The sequence below is a fragment of the Embiotoca jacksoni genome, unplaced genomic scaffold (assembly GCF_022577435.1).
Source record: "Embiotoca jacksoni isolate LCO1_2020_lvr unplaced genomic scaffold, fEmbJac1.0.p SCAF_1, whole genome shotgun sequence".
Taxonomy (NCBI): domain Eukaryota; kingdom Metazoa; phylum Chordata; class Actinopteri; family Embiotocidae; genus Embiotoca; species Embiotoca jacksoni.
In genome coordinates, this window is record NW_027185229.1 from 940,001 (window position 1) to 955,704 (window position 15,704).

Here is a 15,704-nt window from a genome sequence, read left to right on the forward strand (position 1 = left end):
CACCGACTGTTTCTAAAAGAGTTCGTAGCTTCAGGTCTGTAAAATGGTTCCGATCCAGAAGTGTCTTCAGCTGCAATACCAGCGAGTGCCACTAGAGGTCGGCTCCAAAAAGCCTCCGGCTCCATAGACTCCCATTCAACTTCTCTCATCAAATCCAAAGTGAATAAAATGTGTCCATCAGTTATCTCGGTGTTGTTAGCTAAAGTCACTCCTTCTTATTAGTTTTCTGGAGGTCCATCTGAAAATAATCCCTCATTCATTAGAAAAGAAGATTCAAGAAGACCTGTTTTTGGGGGCGTCTCAAGATGGTGATGGACAGAATCTGAACTGGAGGCTTCATAACGTTCACAAACCAACGATGACGTCACTGATGGTTGGCTGCAACCAATGTCTAGTTTCCAACTCTATTTTGTTTCCTGATGTTCGTAGCTGACTACTAAATGAGCTTTTTGTTTTCGGTCAGACGCCTGTGGGCTGATCCGCTGGATGCTGATGGTGAATCCTGAGCGCAGAGCAACGATCGAGGAGATCGCCGGTCACTGGTGGCTGAACTGGGGCTACCAGCATCCCTTACTGAGCGAGAGGAAGACCAGTCTGGCCGAGCAGACGCCGTCTCCGGTGTCTCCGTCAACGTCTCACCCGGCCGGTCTGGCCGGCGTCGCCAGCTGGCTGCGGCGAACATCCCGGCCGTTACTGGAGAACGGCTCCAAGATGCGCTGCCTGCTGCGCTCGCAGGGCGGCGGAGGCGACGTGGTCCGGCAGCGCTCGCTGCGGCGGTCCCGTAAGGAGAATAACGTCTCCCAGACGGTTCACGAAGGAGGCGCAGACGCTCGGCCCTCCAAAGGAATCCTGAAGAGGAGGAACAGCGTGAAACAGAAGGCGATGAGCGACGTGCCCGCCGCAGGTCCAGTGGACCCGCAGGACATCCTGGGACGGTCGGAACCAGCCAACAACCCTTCGGCTGCATCGCTGCCTCGCAAAGGAATCCTGAAAAAGCCGTCGGAGCAGGAGTCGGGGTACTACTCCTCCTCCCCGGAGAGCAGCGACTCTGGCTGGGTACGGCAGACCAAGGACTACCCCTCGGCGCCGACCCACAGGAAGGGCATCCTGAAGAGGAACGGGAAGTTCTCCTCTGGCGGGCTCCAAGAGTTCGGCTCTCTGGACCAGCTCGCTGCTTCTTTACCCCGCGGCGGCACCGCGTCCAGACCGAGCGGGGCCGTCAGCGAAGACAGCATCCTGTCCTCCGAGTCCTTCGACCAGCTGGACCTGCCGGACCACGTGAGACCGCCCGCGCAGACCGAGAAACCGGCCAAAGCCAGCATGAGAGGCTGCATCTCCGCCGACAACCTGCTGGACATCCAGGAGGACCGGATCCTGTCGGACCGCCGGATGCGGCCGTGGAACTGCTACGAGGCCGGCGTGGCCGACAGCGCCTTCTCCATCACCGACTGCGACAACGTCACGGAGGCCTACAAACACGCCATGGTCATACGAGGCTCCGCGGCGAGCTGAAGACCCGACGGAACCAACGACTGCTCTTCTTTCAGAACTTTTAAATGACTACTGAAGACTCGGAGCCAAAGTGCATTGTGGGAAGAAATGAGCACACCGGACAGACCGTTATTTCGGCCCACTTCAGGAACGACTTTGTACCAAAAAGGGAGACTTGCTGTTTAGAAGACGATCGAGTAACGAGACTAAAACCAGGTCATTGGATTGATTGTGACTAGAAGGAGTTAAAAAGCTCTGAACCACCAGCAGTCCGTGTTTCATACATGATGACAACTGAGCGTGTTTCATACATGATGACAACTGAGCGTGTTTCATACATGATGACAACTGAGCGTGTTTCATACATGATGACAACTGAGCGTGTTTCATACATGATGACAACTGAGCGTGTTTCATACATGATGACAACTGAGTGTGTTTCATACATGATGACAACTGAGCGTGTTTCATACATGATGACAACTGAGCGTGTTTCATACATGATGATAACTGAGCGTGTTTCATACATGATGATAACTGAGCGTGTTTCATACATGATAACTGAGCGTGTTTCATACATGATGACAACTGAGCGTGTTTCATACATGATGATAACTGAGCGTGTTTCATACATGATGATAACTGAGCGTGTTTCATACATGATGATAACTGAGCGTGTTTCATACATGATGATAACTGAGCGTGTTTCATACATGATGATAACTGAGCGTGTTTCATACATGATGACAACTGAGCGTGTTTCATACATGATGACAACTGAGTGTGTTTCATACATGATGACAACTGAGCGTGTTTCATACATGATGACAACTGAGTGTGTTTCATACATGATGATAACTGAGCGTGTTTCATACATGATGATAACTGAGCGTGTTTCATACATGATGATAACTGAGCGTGTTTCATACATGATGATAACTGAGTGCAATGATGATGTTCATAGATTCTCAGGAGAAGAGAGCTGCTGGTCGACGTGGAGCTCGTTTAGAGAAAAACCAAATTCTTGGTCTGAGTTCAGTTTTAGCGTCTGTCGGACTGAAGTTTGATTCCAGCTCATTTAGTCCAGTTTACATCTGCAGGATCCTTCAAAGCACAAAGTTCCTGTCAGCAGGACATTTTGAAGAAGGTTCAGGACTCTTTTGGACGTCACAGCTTTTCTCTCCAACTCCAGTTTTTACTTGTTTTAGGACAATTTCATGGAAACCAAAGAGCAGATTTTCTAAAGACTTTTTGTTTGTCTTTATGAAGTGCCAACACAATGTTTGTTAGTTAGTTAGTTAGTTAGTTAGTTAGTTAGTTAGTTAGTTACAGGGAAGTCGGCTCTCAGAACTGTATATATATATATATATATATATTTTTATTTTTTTTCTGTTGACCTGACTTGTTCTAAGTTTGGATAACGACTTGAATAATGATGATGACTCACAACAAGCAGAACCAGTAGAACCTGCTTCTGCTCCAAAGCTGATTCAGGTGTCATCATGTGACCGGAGAGAGTTTCTCCGAGTCGGAGAGAGGCTCACTGTCACTGCGGGAGACATTTTTCTGGCTGGTCAGCAGCAACACGTTCACCAGCTCTGTAAATAATTCATTTTTGAAGATCAATCACTGAATGAGGATGTTGAAACAATAACATGGATACCAGGGTTAAAAGTAAAATGAATGAATTATGCATGCAGATTATGATCACTACCACCTTGCAATCCTGTTTAATGAAACGCCCCCTGTTGGTCAGAGAAGGTACATCAGCATGTTGTTGTTGTTTCCTGCTAGTTTGATGGACACGATCAGTCAATCAAACCTGACATGCAGTTGATTTATCGTTTGAGTATGAAGCTCAACAAAAGCTGCATGAGGCGTTTCATAGAAGCTGCTGAAGCAACACAAACTGGAAGTTTTTTTTAATTTTAATTTTTTTTAATTTATGGTTTCTTTTTTTTTTTTTAGCCCTCTGAGGCTCATCAGGAATTTGAAGCCTGTTTATTACTGTATGCAAAAGATTTCTCTAATTTCAACTGGAAGTTCTTGTCATGTCTGGAATCTAATGAATTGTATTGCGGGCTGAGCTCCAGTCACTGATACCTGATCATTTATTATTGAAGTGTGACACGAGGGGAAAAGATAGCGCCACCCTTTGGGAAGATATGTTGGCTTTGTGTATAACTGAATGTTTCTTTGGGGATTTCATCTGGTTTTGTTTCTGTGTTTCCCAGAAGTTGCAGATTCATATTTTAATGTGACTGCCACAAAATCCATCTTTGCCAAAGTTCCTGGTTTATCATTGACGTGACTGACGTGCCAAGCTGTTGGACTGGGAGACGGAAATCAATAAAAAAAAACAACAAAGAACTCAGCTGCTGCCTCATGTTATTCGTGACCTACATTTGAAGTTGTAGTTTAACAGGACTGATTTGTCCTGCTGACACCAGCAGTTTAAACAGCAATAACAGGACTGTCCACACTAACGTTACACTTTCAGCACAAAATACAATGGAGGGAGAATAGTACAATTAAAATGTGCAAACGATGCTATTAGGATTCAATTCATCTGTCGAAGTCTCCAAAAGTTCATTTCAAGTATTAATTAAAGACACATTCAGAATTAGATTTTAAAGCTGCTCTAGAAAATCGAAATACTTTAAAATAAGCAGGAACAGAGCAGATATTTAAAACTGAACGTTAAATGATGAATCTTCAAAACTCGATGTGCAAAACACATCCAAGACCAAAAAGAAACGGCGTTTAGATGCATTTTTACATTTCATTTTCTGGTTCTGCCTCGTGGCTGTAAATGTATAATTCATGCCAACCTTTCAGGGCAGCGAGCAGCGGGACTTCCTGAAAGTCAGCGGGGCTTCAGCTGATCTCGGAGGTGTGGATCCTCCGACCTGCAAACGCTCTGCTGGAGACGGGACGGCAGGCTGAGCTCCAACACGGTCTGCAGCTGGTCGTAGCAGAGGAGGACGGGACTCTGCTCAGGGACACGTTTAGAAGACCGTCAGCAGGCACCGATGGACGCTCCTTTAAACCTGCATGTTTCTACTTCTTCTCTTTGATCACGGTTGTTAGAAAAAAGCTCACAAACACATCGGTCGCTGTCGACAGCAGGCCAACGTCAAAGATAAGACCCCAACATGTCAGTTAAACATTACTTTACCAGCTCGGTGTCCAGGAGGCTGCTGAGAAACTTCATCAGCGACTCGGAGGAGACGGCCGCGTCCACCAGCTTCAGCCTCTGCAGGGCAGCGACCACACAGGAACACGCCAGAGTGGACGGCAGGAAGACGGAGAAGCTGCAGTCTGAGGACGAACAACCCACATTATCCACTATTAGTTATGTCATCATCAAATGGGAAAGTCTGCTTTTGACTCCTGGAACAAAATACAGCAGCACTATGAAATCAATACGCTTCTTCCATTTACACATTTCTGAAGCTTGATTTTAAATCGCCAAACCTGTAATTGTTTCATAAAACTGTATTTGTATCTACTCAAACTACCTACCTTTTATTTTAATGCTTCTAATATCAACTTCTTACTTTATATTTTTGCTGGTTTTACTTCATCTTTAATCTGACAGTTAAATGGTTATCTAGAAGATCAACTGTGGTATTGTGCTTATTTGCTGTGTAATTGACTTGATGGATTTAGTAAGAGTTCATATTTCTCCAGTTTTATCTTCTCTTCATCGGCTTCCTGTTAAATCAAGAATAGAATTTAAAATTCTCTTGATGACTTACAAAGTTCTACATGACCAGGCTCCATCATATTTTAGAGATCTTATAGAACCACATCATCCTGATAGAGATCCTGGTTCTGATAACAGATGCTCCGCCCACCTCTGATCCTGGTTCTGTTAACAGATGCTCCGCCCACCTCTGATCCTGGTTCTGTCAACAGATGTTCTCCACCTCTGATCCTGGTTCTGTTAACAGATGCTCCGCCCACCTCTGATCCTGGTTCTGTTAACAGATGTTCTCCACCTCTGATCCTGGTTCTGTTAACAGATGCTCCGCCCACCTCTGATCCTGGTTCTGTTAACAGATGTTCTCCACCTCTGATCCTGGTTCTGTTAACAGATGTTCTCCACCTCTGATCCTGGTTCTGTTAACAGATGCTCCGCCCACCTCTGATCCTGGTTCTGTTAACAGATGCTCCGCCCACCTCTGATCCTGGTTCTGTTAACAGATGTTCTCCACCTCTGAGCCTGGTTCTGTTAACAGATGCTCCGCCCACCTCTGATCCTGGTTCTGTTAACAGATGCTCCGCCCACCTCTGATCCTGGTTCTGTTGGAGGTTTTTCTCCCTTAAAGGGAGTTTTTACCTCCTAGCTTATGTGGGAATTGTTGAATTGTTGAATTGTTGAATTGTTGAATTGTTGAATTGTTGAATTGTTGAATTGTTGGTTTCTCTGTATAATGTTGTAACATCTTGCTGTAAAGACTTTAATGTGTTAAGTACCATGAAATGACCTGTGTTGTGATTTGGCGCTATATAAATAAAGTTGAATGTCATTTTAAATGAAGGTCACCATCAGAGACTTCTGGAGTATAAATGAAGGCTGAATGACTAAATGTACGACTAACATCAGGGAGGTGGAGGCAGTCAGTCGGGCGGATGAAGCCATGGTGGACACACCCTGATGGACAAAGCCCGAGCAGACACTTCCCAAAACCCCGATCATCTGATATCCTGCCTGCTTCAAGGAGGAGCACGGAGACAAAGAGGGAGACATTCAGTCCTCTCTGAGTGTCGTTTCCTTTTCAGGGCTGTAACGTTACGGTGTGTCTGCGACCCGCCGCCTCGGGCGACATCCCAGAGAGCGCTGGGACATGAGCCAGAACGGTGGACGCGTCTTTCACTGCACACAAAGCAGGATTACACAAACTCGGCTCTCCGGCTCCCAAATGAACCGCCGACTCAGCGCAATCAAGGGACGGCGGCTTTGTGCTTGCTGTTCACTGCTTGGAAACTCATTTCGTTTCACATTAAAGCTCATAAACTAAAACGATGTTCAGTGATTCGGTGACACTGCAAATAAAACAGCTGATTTTATGATAAAATGTTTTAAAGAAATCATGTTAACACCAGAAAACTGTTGTGTTTTTAGACGTTTGATCCCCTTCTGATGCTTTTTGTCTTCTGTCTTCGACACATCTCATGTGTAGGTAACTCCGTTATGTAACGTACCCGTGGTTGCCAGGGCGACGTAGGCGTGAACGTGTCGGCGCAGGTTCTGAAGGTCGGGGGCCCGGACCGAGGGCAGAGCCTGAAGAATGGACTCCAGGAAGTCAGACGGCACCACAGCCGCCAGACACCAGTCCAACCTGGTCACCACGGCGACCTCCCACCGCTGCAACACACACACACACACACACACACACACACATTCCTGAGAACCAGTCCACCATCCAAATCCCACAGCAGGAACACAGACACAGAGACAGACAGACAGATACACACAGAGACAGACAGAGACAGACAGACAGACAGACAGACACACACAGAGACAGACAGACAGATACACACAGAGACAGACAGACAGACAGACAGACAGACAGACAGACACACACAGAGACAGACAGACAGACAGATACACACAGAGACAGACCGACAGACAGACAGACAGACAGACACACACAGAGACAGACAGACAGACAGACAGACAGACAGACAGACAGACAGACACACACAGAGACAGACAGACAGACAGACAGACAGACACACACAGAGACAGACAGACAGATACACACAGAGACAGACAGACAGACAGACAGACAGACAGACAGACAGACACAGAGACAGACAGACAGATACACACAGAGACAGACAGACAGACAGACAGACAGACAGACAGACAGACAGACACACACAGAGACAGACAGACAGACAGACAGACAGACAGACAGACAGACACACACAGAGACAGACAGACAGACAGACAGACAGACAGACAGACAGACAGACGAGTGTCGTAGCCTCACACACCTCCTTATAGAAACACTGAGTTCTTCTGAAAAGTGACTCTGAAGCTCGTTTGTCGTGCAGATCTGAAGTTTAACGCACGTTAAATCCAGCTGAGAAAATAATGAATTATTACTTCATAAACAAAGAATCAGTGGATTGTATCGATACTTCAAGCAGACTATTGTCTTCGATTTGTGTTACAAAGTACTCGAGAGTACACAAAGTACTCAAGAGCACACATTTGTTGTATTTGTTTTACATTAAAAATAAAAAATAATTTATCAGTTCTGTTTAATATGAAACAGATTTAAGTGTTTTTCAGTGAAAGAGAACCGATAAATCTGGTCACATCTGCACATCATATAGAAGTTGTTTCTACGTGTGTGTGTGTGTGTCAGATATCAGCGATCCCCAAACGTTTGGTCTGATGAACACTTTGTGTGCCTCAACACTGATATTCTGAATATCTAGTTGTGACTTGTTATCCCCACTTTCCTTTATTTTTAATATTCTTTAAACACCTAAAAGGAGGTCAAATTATTCACTAACAACAAGAACGTCTAAAAAATACAACATATCTGTGGAAAAGATCTGTTTTTATGCATTTTGTTCTATCAAGTAAAGTTTAGGAGTTTCAAGAAATCCATTCATCATGAAATTATTTATATTATTTATGTGTGATCAGTGATGGAGCTACATTAGTTGTCTACACTGTTTATAAGGAGATGTACAAGGAGGAAATATTATTAAATACTTGTAACCAGACTCCCTCTGATCTCTGCATACTTTATTTGATCATGAACACAATCTGTACTGGAGATAAATGTTTACCAGGATGTCTGTGACAGAGACGGAGTCGTCGGTGTAGATACGAAGCTTGCTGGCCGTCAGCGGGACGGTCTCTCTCATCTTGGAGGCCAGGAACATGCAGGTGGCCCCTAAAAGCTGCAGGCTGGACTTTCCAACTGCAAAACGTCTCAGGTAGCCGTCCAGGTAATGAACCGCCAGCGGGAACACCTCCTCCTCACACATCTGCTCCTCACACACCTGTCACACCATCAGGAGGAACTATTTAAATAAAAGTACAAATACTCCATTCGATTTTTCCTGCAGGAACCCTCAATGATAAATTCTACAAAAAATAAAACAAGTAGCAAACTAATGATTATTTTCATTATCAATTACTTGTTTGTTCTTTCAAATATCAGAAGAATGTTTTTTTTTTTAAAAGTATAAAATATAAAGTATAAAATATAAAGTATAAAGTATAAAATATAAAATATAAAGTATAAAATATAAAGTATAAAATATAAAATATAAAGTATAAAATATATAGTAAAAATATAAAGTATAAAATATAAAGTATAAAATATAAAGTATAAAGTATAAAATATAAAATATTAAGTATAAAATATAAAGTATAAAGTATAAAATATAAAATATAAAGTATAAAATATAAAGTATAAAATATAAAGTATAAAGTATAAAATATAAAGTATAAAATATAAAATATAAAGTATAAAGTATAAAATATAAAGTATAAAGTATAAAATATAAAGTATAAAATATAAAGTATAAAGTATAAAATATAAAGTATAAAATATATAGTAAAAAATATAAAGTATAAAATATAAAGTATAAAGTATAAAATATTAAGTATAAAATATAAAATATAAAGTATAAAGTATAAAATATAAAATATAAAGTATAAAATATTAAGTATACAATATAAAATATAAAGTATAAAGTATAAAGTATAAAATATAAAGTATAAAATATAAAGTATACAGTATAAAGTATAAAATATAAAGTATAAAGTATAAAATATAAAGTATACAGTATAAAATATAAAGTATAAAGTATAAAATATAAAGTTTAAAATATAAAGTATAAAGTATAAAATATAAAATATAAAGTATAAAATATAAAGTATAAAATATAAAGTTTAAAATATAAAGTATAAAGTATAAAATATAAAATATAAAGTATAAAGTATAAAATATAAAGTATACAGTATAAAATATAAAGTATAAAGTATAAAATATAAAGTATAAAGTATACAGTATAAAATATAAAGTATACAGTATAAAATATAAAATATAAAGTATAAAGTATAAAGTATAAAATATAAAGTATAAAGTATAAAATATAAAATATAAAATATAAAGTATAAAGTATAAAGTATAAAATATAAAGTATAAAGTATAAAATATAAAGTATAAAGTATAAAATATAAAATATAAAGTATAAAGTATAAAATATAAAGTATAAAGTATAAAGTATAAAATATAAAGTATAAAGTATAAAATATAAAGTATAAAGTATAAAATATAAAATATAAAGTATAAAGTATAAAGTATAAAATATAAAATATAAAGTATAAAGTATAAAATATAAAGTATAAAGTATAAAGTATAAAATATAAAATATAAAGTATAAAGTATAAAATATAAAGTATAAAGTATAAAATATAAAATATAAAGTATAAAGTATAAAGTATAAAATATAAAATATAAAGTATAAAATATAAAGTATAAAGTATAAAATATAAAGTATAAAGTATAAAGTATAAAATATAAAATATAAAGTATAAAGTATAAAATATAAAGTATAAAGTATAAAATATAAAGTATAAAGTATAAAGTATAAAATATAAAATATAAAGTATAAAGTATAAAATATAAAGTATAAAGTATAAAATATAAAGTATACAGTATAAAATATAAAATATAAAGTATAAAATATAAAGTATAAAATATAAAATATAAAGTTTAAAATATAAAGTATAAAGTATAAAATATAAAATATAAAGTATAAAGTATAAAATATAAAGTATACAGTATAAAATATAAAGTATAAAGTATAAAATATAAAATATAAAATATAAAGTATAAAATATAAAGTATAAAGTATAAAATATAAAGTATAAAGTATAAAATATAAAGTATAAAGTATAAAGTATAAAATATAAAGTATAAAGTATAAAATATAAAGTATAAAGTATAAAGTATAAAATATAAAGTATAAAGTATAAAATATAAAATATAAAGTATAAAATATAAAGTATAAAGTATAAAGTATAAAATATAAAGTATAAAGTATAAAATATAAAATATAAAATATAAAGTATAAAATATAAAGTATAAAGTATAAAATATAAAGTATAAAGTATAAAATATAAAGTATAAAGTATAAAGTATAAAATATAAAGTATAAAGTATAAAATATAAAGTATAAAGTATAAAGTATAAAATATAAAGTATAAAGTATAAAATATAAAATATAAAGTATAAAATATAAAGTATAAAGTATAAAGTATAAAATATAAAGTATAAAGTATAAAATATAAAATATAAAGTATAAAGTATAAAGTATAAAATATAAAGTATAAAGTATAAAATATAAAATATAAAGTATAAAATATAAAATATAAAGTTTAAAATATAAAGTATAAAGTATAAAATATAAAATATAAAGTATAAAATATAAAATATAAAGTATACAGTATAAAATATAAAGTATAAAGTATAAAATATAAAGTATAAAGTATACAGTATAAAATATAAAGTATAAAGTATAAAATATAAAGTATACAGTATAAAATATAAAATATAAAGTATAAAGTATAAAATATAAAATATAAAATATAAAGTATAAAATATAAAGTATAAAGTATAAAGTATAAAATATAAAGTATAAAGTATAAAATATAAAGTATAAAGTATAAAGTATAAAATATAAAGTATAAAGTATAAAATATAAAGTATAAAGTATAAAGTATAAAATATAAAGTATAAAGTATAAAATATAAAATATAAAGTATAAAATATAAAGTATAAAGTATAAAGTATAAAATATAAAGTATAAAGTATAAAATATAAAATATAAAGTATAAAGTATAAAGTATAAAATATAAAGTATAAAATATAAAGTATAAAGTATAAAATATAAAGTATAAAATATAAAGTATAAAGTATAAAGTATAAAATATAAAGTATAAAGTATAAAATATAAAGTATAAAGTATAAAATATAAAATATAAAGTATAAAGTATAAAATATAAAGTATAAAGTATAAAATATAAAGTATAAAATATAAAGTATAAAATATAAAGTATAAAATATAAAATATAAAGTATAAAGTATAAAATATAAAGTATACAGTATAAAATATAAAGTATAAAGTATAAAGTATAAAATATAAAGTATAAAGTATAAAATATAAAGTATACAGTATAAAATATAAAGTATAAAGTATAAAATATAAAGTTTAAAATATAAAGTATAAAGTATAAAATATAAAATATAAAGTATAAAATATAAAGTATAAAATATAAAGTTTAAAATATAAAGTATAAAGTATAAAATATAAAATATAAAGTATAAAGTATAAAATATAAAGTATACAGTATAAAATATAAAGTATAAAGTATAAAATATAAAGTATAAAGTATACAGTATAAAATATAAAGTATACAGTATAAAATATAAAATATAAAGTATAAAGTATAAAGTATAAAATATAAAGTATAAAGTATAAAATATAAAATATAAAGTATAAAGTATAAAATATAAAGTATAAAGTATAAAATATAAAGTATAAAGTATAAAATATAAAGTATAAAGTATAAAGTATAAAATATAAAGTATAAAATATAAAGTATAAAGTATAAAATATAAAATATAAAGTATAAAATATAAAGTATACAGTATAAAATATAAAATATAAAGTATAAAATATAAAGTATAAAATATAAAATATAAAGTTTAAAATATAAAGTATAAAGTATAAAATATAAAATATAAAGTATAAAGTATAAAATATAAAGTATACAGTATAAAATATAAAGTATAAAGTATAAAATATAAAGTATAAAGTATAAAGTATACAGTATAAAATATAAAGTATAAAGTATAAAATATAAAATATAAAGTATAAAGTATAAAATATAAAATATAAAGTATAAAATATAAAGTATAAAGTATAAAATATAAAGTATAAAGTATAAAGTATAAAATATAAAGTATAAAGTATAAAATATAAAATATAAAGTATAAAGTATAAAGTATAAAATATAAAGTATAAAATATAAAGTATAAAGTATAAAATATAAAATATAAAGTATAAAATATAAAGTATACAGTATAAAATATAAAATATAAAGTATAAAATATAAAGTATAAAATATAAAATATAAAGTTTAAAATATAAAGTATAAAGTATAAAATATAAAATATAAAGTATAAAGTATAAAATATAAAGTATACAGTATAAAATATAAAGTATAAAGTATAAAATATAAAGTATAAAGTATACAGTATAAAATATAAAGTATAAAGTATAAAATATAAAGTATACAGTATAAAATATAAAATATAAAGTATAAAGTATAAAATATAAAGTATAAAGTATAAAGTATAAAATATAAAGTATAAAGTATAAAATATAAAATATAAAGTATAAAGTATAAAGTATAAAATATAAAGTATAAAGTATAAAATATAAAGTATAAAGTATAAAGTATAAAATATAAAATATAAAGTATAAAATATAAAATATAAAGTATACAGTATAAAATATAAAGTATAAAGTATAAAATATAAAGTATAAAGTATACAGTATAAAATATAAAGTATAAAGTATAAAATATAAAGTATACAGTATAAAATATAAAATATAAAGTATAAAGTATAAAATATAAAATATAAAATATAAAGTATAAAATATAAAGTATAAAGTATAAAGTATAAAATATAAAGTATAAAGTATAAAATATAAAGTATAAAGTATAAAGTATAAAATATAAAGTATAAAGTATAAAATATAAAGTATAAAGTATAAAGTATAAAATATAAAGTATAAAGTATAAAATATAAAATATAAAGTATAAAATATAAAGTATAAAGTATAAAGTATAAAATATAAAGTATAAAGTATAAAATATAAAATATAAAGTATAAAGTATAAAGTATAAAATATAAAGTATAAAATATAAAGTATAAAGTATAAAATATAAAGTATAAAGTATAAAGTATAAAATATAAAGTATAAAGTATAAAGTATAAAATATAAAGTATAAAGTATAAAATATAAAATATAAAGTATAAAGTATAAAATATAAAGTATAAAGTATAAAATATAAAGTATAAAGTATAAAATATAAAGTATAAAATATAAAGTATAAAATATAAAATATAAAGTATAAAGTATAAAATATAAAGTATAAAGTATAAAGTATAAAATATAAAGTATAAAGTATAAAATATAAAGTATAAAGTATAAAGTATAAAATATAAAGTATAAAGTATAAAATATAAAATATAAAATATAAAGTATAAAATATAAAGTATAAAGTATAAAGTATAAAATATAAAGTATAAAGTATACAGTATAAAGTATAAAATATAAAGTATAAAGTATAAAATATAAAGTATACAGTATAAAATATAAAGTATAAAGTATAAAGTATAAAATATAAAATATAAAATATAAAGTATAAAATATAAATTATAAAGTATAAAGTATAAAGTATAAAATATAAAGTATAAAATATAAAGTATAAAGTATAAAGTATAAAATATAAAGTATAAAGTATAAAATATAAAATATAAAATATAAATTATAAAATATAAAGTATAAAGTATAAAATATAAAATATAAAATATAAAATATAAATTATAAAGTATAAAGTATAAAATATAAAGTATAAAATATAAAATATAAAATATAAAGTATAAAATATAAATTATAAAGTATAAAGTATAAAGTATAAAATATAAAGTATAAAATATAAAGTATAAAGTATAAAGTATAAAATATAAAGTATAAAATATAAAATATAAAATATAAATTATAAAATATAAAGTATAAAGTATAAAGTATAAAGTATAAAATATAAAGTATAAAATATAAAATATAAAATATAAATTATAAAATATAAATTATAAAATATAAAGTATAAAGTAGCACCTCAGAGTTGTACATCAGTCCAGTTTCTAAGTCAACATATTTTCCACAACTGCAGACAGATCTTGTTCATCTCAACATCTGTGAAGGTGACTTTGATTTTTCGGAAGCCTGGTTGAAGTGCGTCTACCTGGAACATCCACGCCGCCAGCAGCCTCCTCATGTCCGGCCTGATGTCCGTCTGCACCGGGCCGGAGCAGGCGGTCCCCCGGCCGCCGGTCTCCAGGGCCCGCAGCTGGTGCACCACTCTGGGGTCGCTGGTCACGGCGCTGTCGTTTCCCGCCCTTATGACCACACCCATCTCCATCTCACCTGCACCTGTCCGGTTTTCTGAAGTCCCGATCGTAGTTGAAGCTGCACGTGTTCACAAACACCCGCAAAGCTGAACAACGTGGACTCAATGAAGGCTAGGCTAACGTTAGCATGGTGTGGCTAACGTTAGCATGGTGTGGCTAACCGTTAGCATGGTGTGGCTAACGTTAGCATGGTGTGGCTAACGTTAGCATGGTGTGGCTAACTGTTAGCATGGTGTGGCTAACTGTTAGTATGGTGTGGCTAACTGTTAGTATGGTGTGGCTAACTGTTAGTATGGTGTGGCTAACTGTTAGTATGGTGTGGCTAACTGTTAGTATGGTGTGGCTAACTGTTAGTATGGTGTGGCTAACGTTAGCATGGTGTGGCTAACGTTAGCATGGTGTGGCTAACTGTTAGCATGGTGTGGCTAACGTTAGCAAGGTGTGGCTAACTGTTAGTATGGTGTGGCTAACTGTTAGTATGGTGTGGCTAACGTTAGCATGGTGTGGCTAACGTTAGCATGGTGTGGCTAACGTTAGCATGGTGTGGCTAACGTTAGCAGCCAACAGTTTCTACTTTGTTCACTATGAAACAAACACGTGTCAGCATGTTTTTCTCTCATCTTACATGTAACATTCATCAAAAATATGAACCTAAGTGCAAGGACTCCTACAGGAACCTGGAGAGGAACAACCAGGGGGAACCAGGAGAGGAACAACCAGGGGGAACCAGGAGAGGAACAATCAGGGGGAACCAGGAGAGGAACAACCAGGGGGAACCTGGAGAGGAACAACCAGGGGGAACCAGGAGAGGAACAATCAGGGGGAACCAGGAGAGGAACAATCAGGGGGAACCAGGAGAGGAACAACCAGGGGGAACCAGGAGAGGAACAATCAGGGGGAACCAGGAGAGGAACAACCAGGGGGAACCAGGAGAGGAACAACCAGGGGGAACCAGGAGAGGAA

General features: G+C 32.4%; 2 protein-coding genes across 2 annotated transcripts in view; one reads left to right on the top strand and one right to left on the bottom strand.

The window, feature by feature from the left end:
* Nucleotides 1–3,861, top strand: part of nuak2 (NUAK family, SNF1-like kinase, 2) — an 8,391-nt gene extending 4,530 nt beyond the window's left edge. Inside the window, exon 6 of the mRNA XM_069153407.1 lies at nucleotides 464–3,861. Coding sequence (XP_069009508.1) covers nucleotides 464–1,512 — 1,049 coding nt within the window. The 3' untranslated portion in view covers nucleotides 1,513–3,861. The remainder of the gene's footprint in view (nucleotides 1–463) is intronic.
* Nucleotides 1–14,776, bottom strand: part of ccnd3 (cyclin D3) — a 16,201-nt gene extending 1,425 nt beyond the window's left edge. Inside the window, exons 1-5 of the mRNA XM_069153421.1 lie at nucleotides 14,576–14,776; nucleotides 8,311–8,526; nucleotides 6,703–6,865; nucleotides 4,670–4,812; nucleotides 4,323–4,483 (exon numbers count right to left, since the gene is read on the bottom strand). Of these exons, the coding sequence (XP_069009522.1) occupies nucleotides 4,358–4,483; nucleotides 4,670–4,812; nucleotides 6,703–6,865; nucleotides 8,311–8,526; nucleotides 14,576–14,752 (825 nt within the window). The 5' untranslated portion in view covers nucleotides 14,753–14,776 and the 3' untranslated portion in view covers nucleotides 4,323–4,357. The remainder of the gene's footprint in view (nucleotides 1–4,322; nucleotides 4,484–4,669; nucleotides 4,813–6,702; nucleotides 6,866–8,310; nucleotides 8,527–14,575) is intronic.
* Between the last annotated feature and the right edge of the window lie 928 nt (nucleotides 14,777–15,704).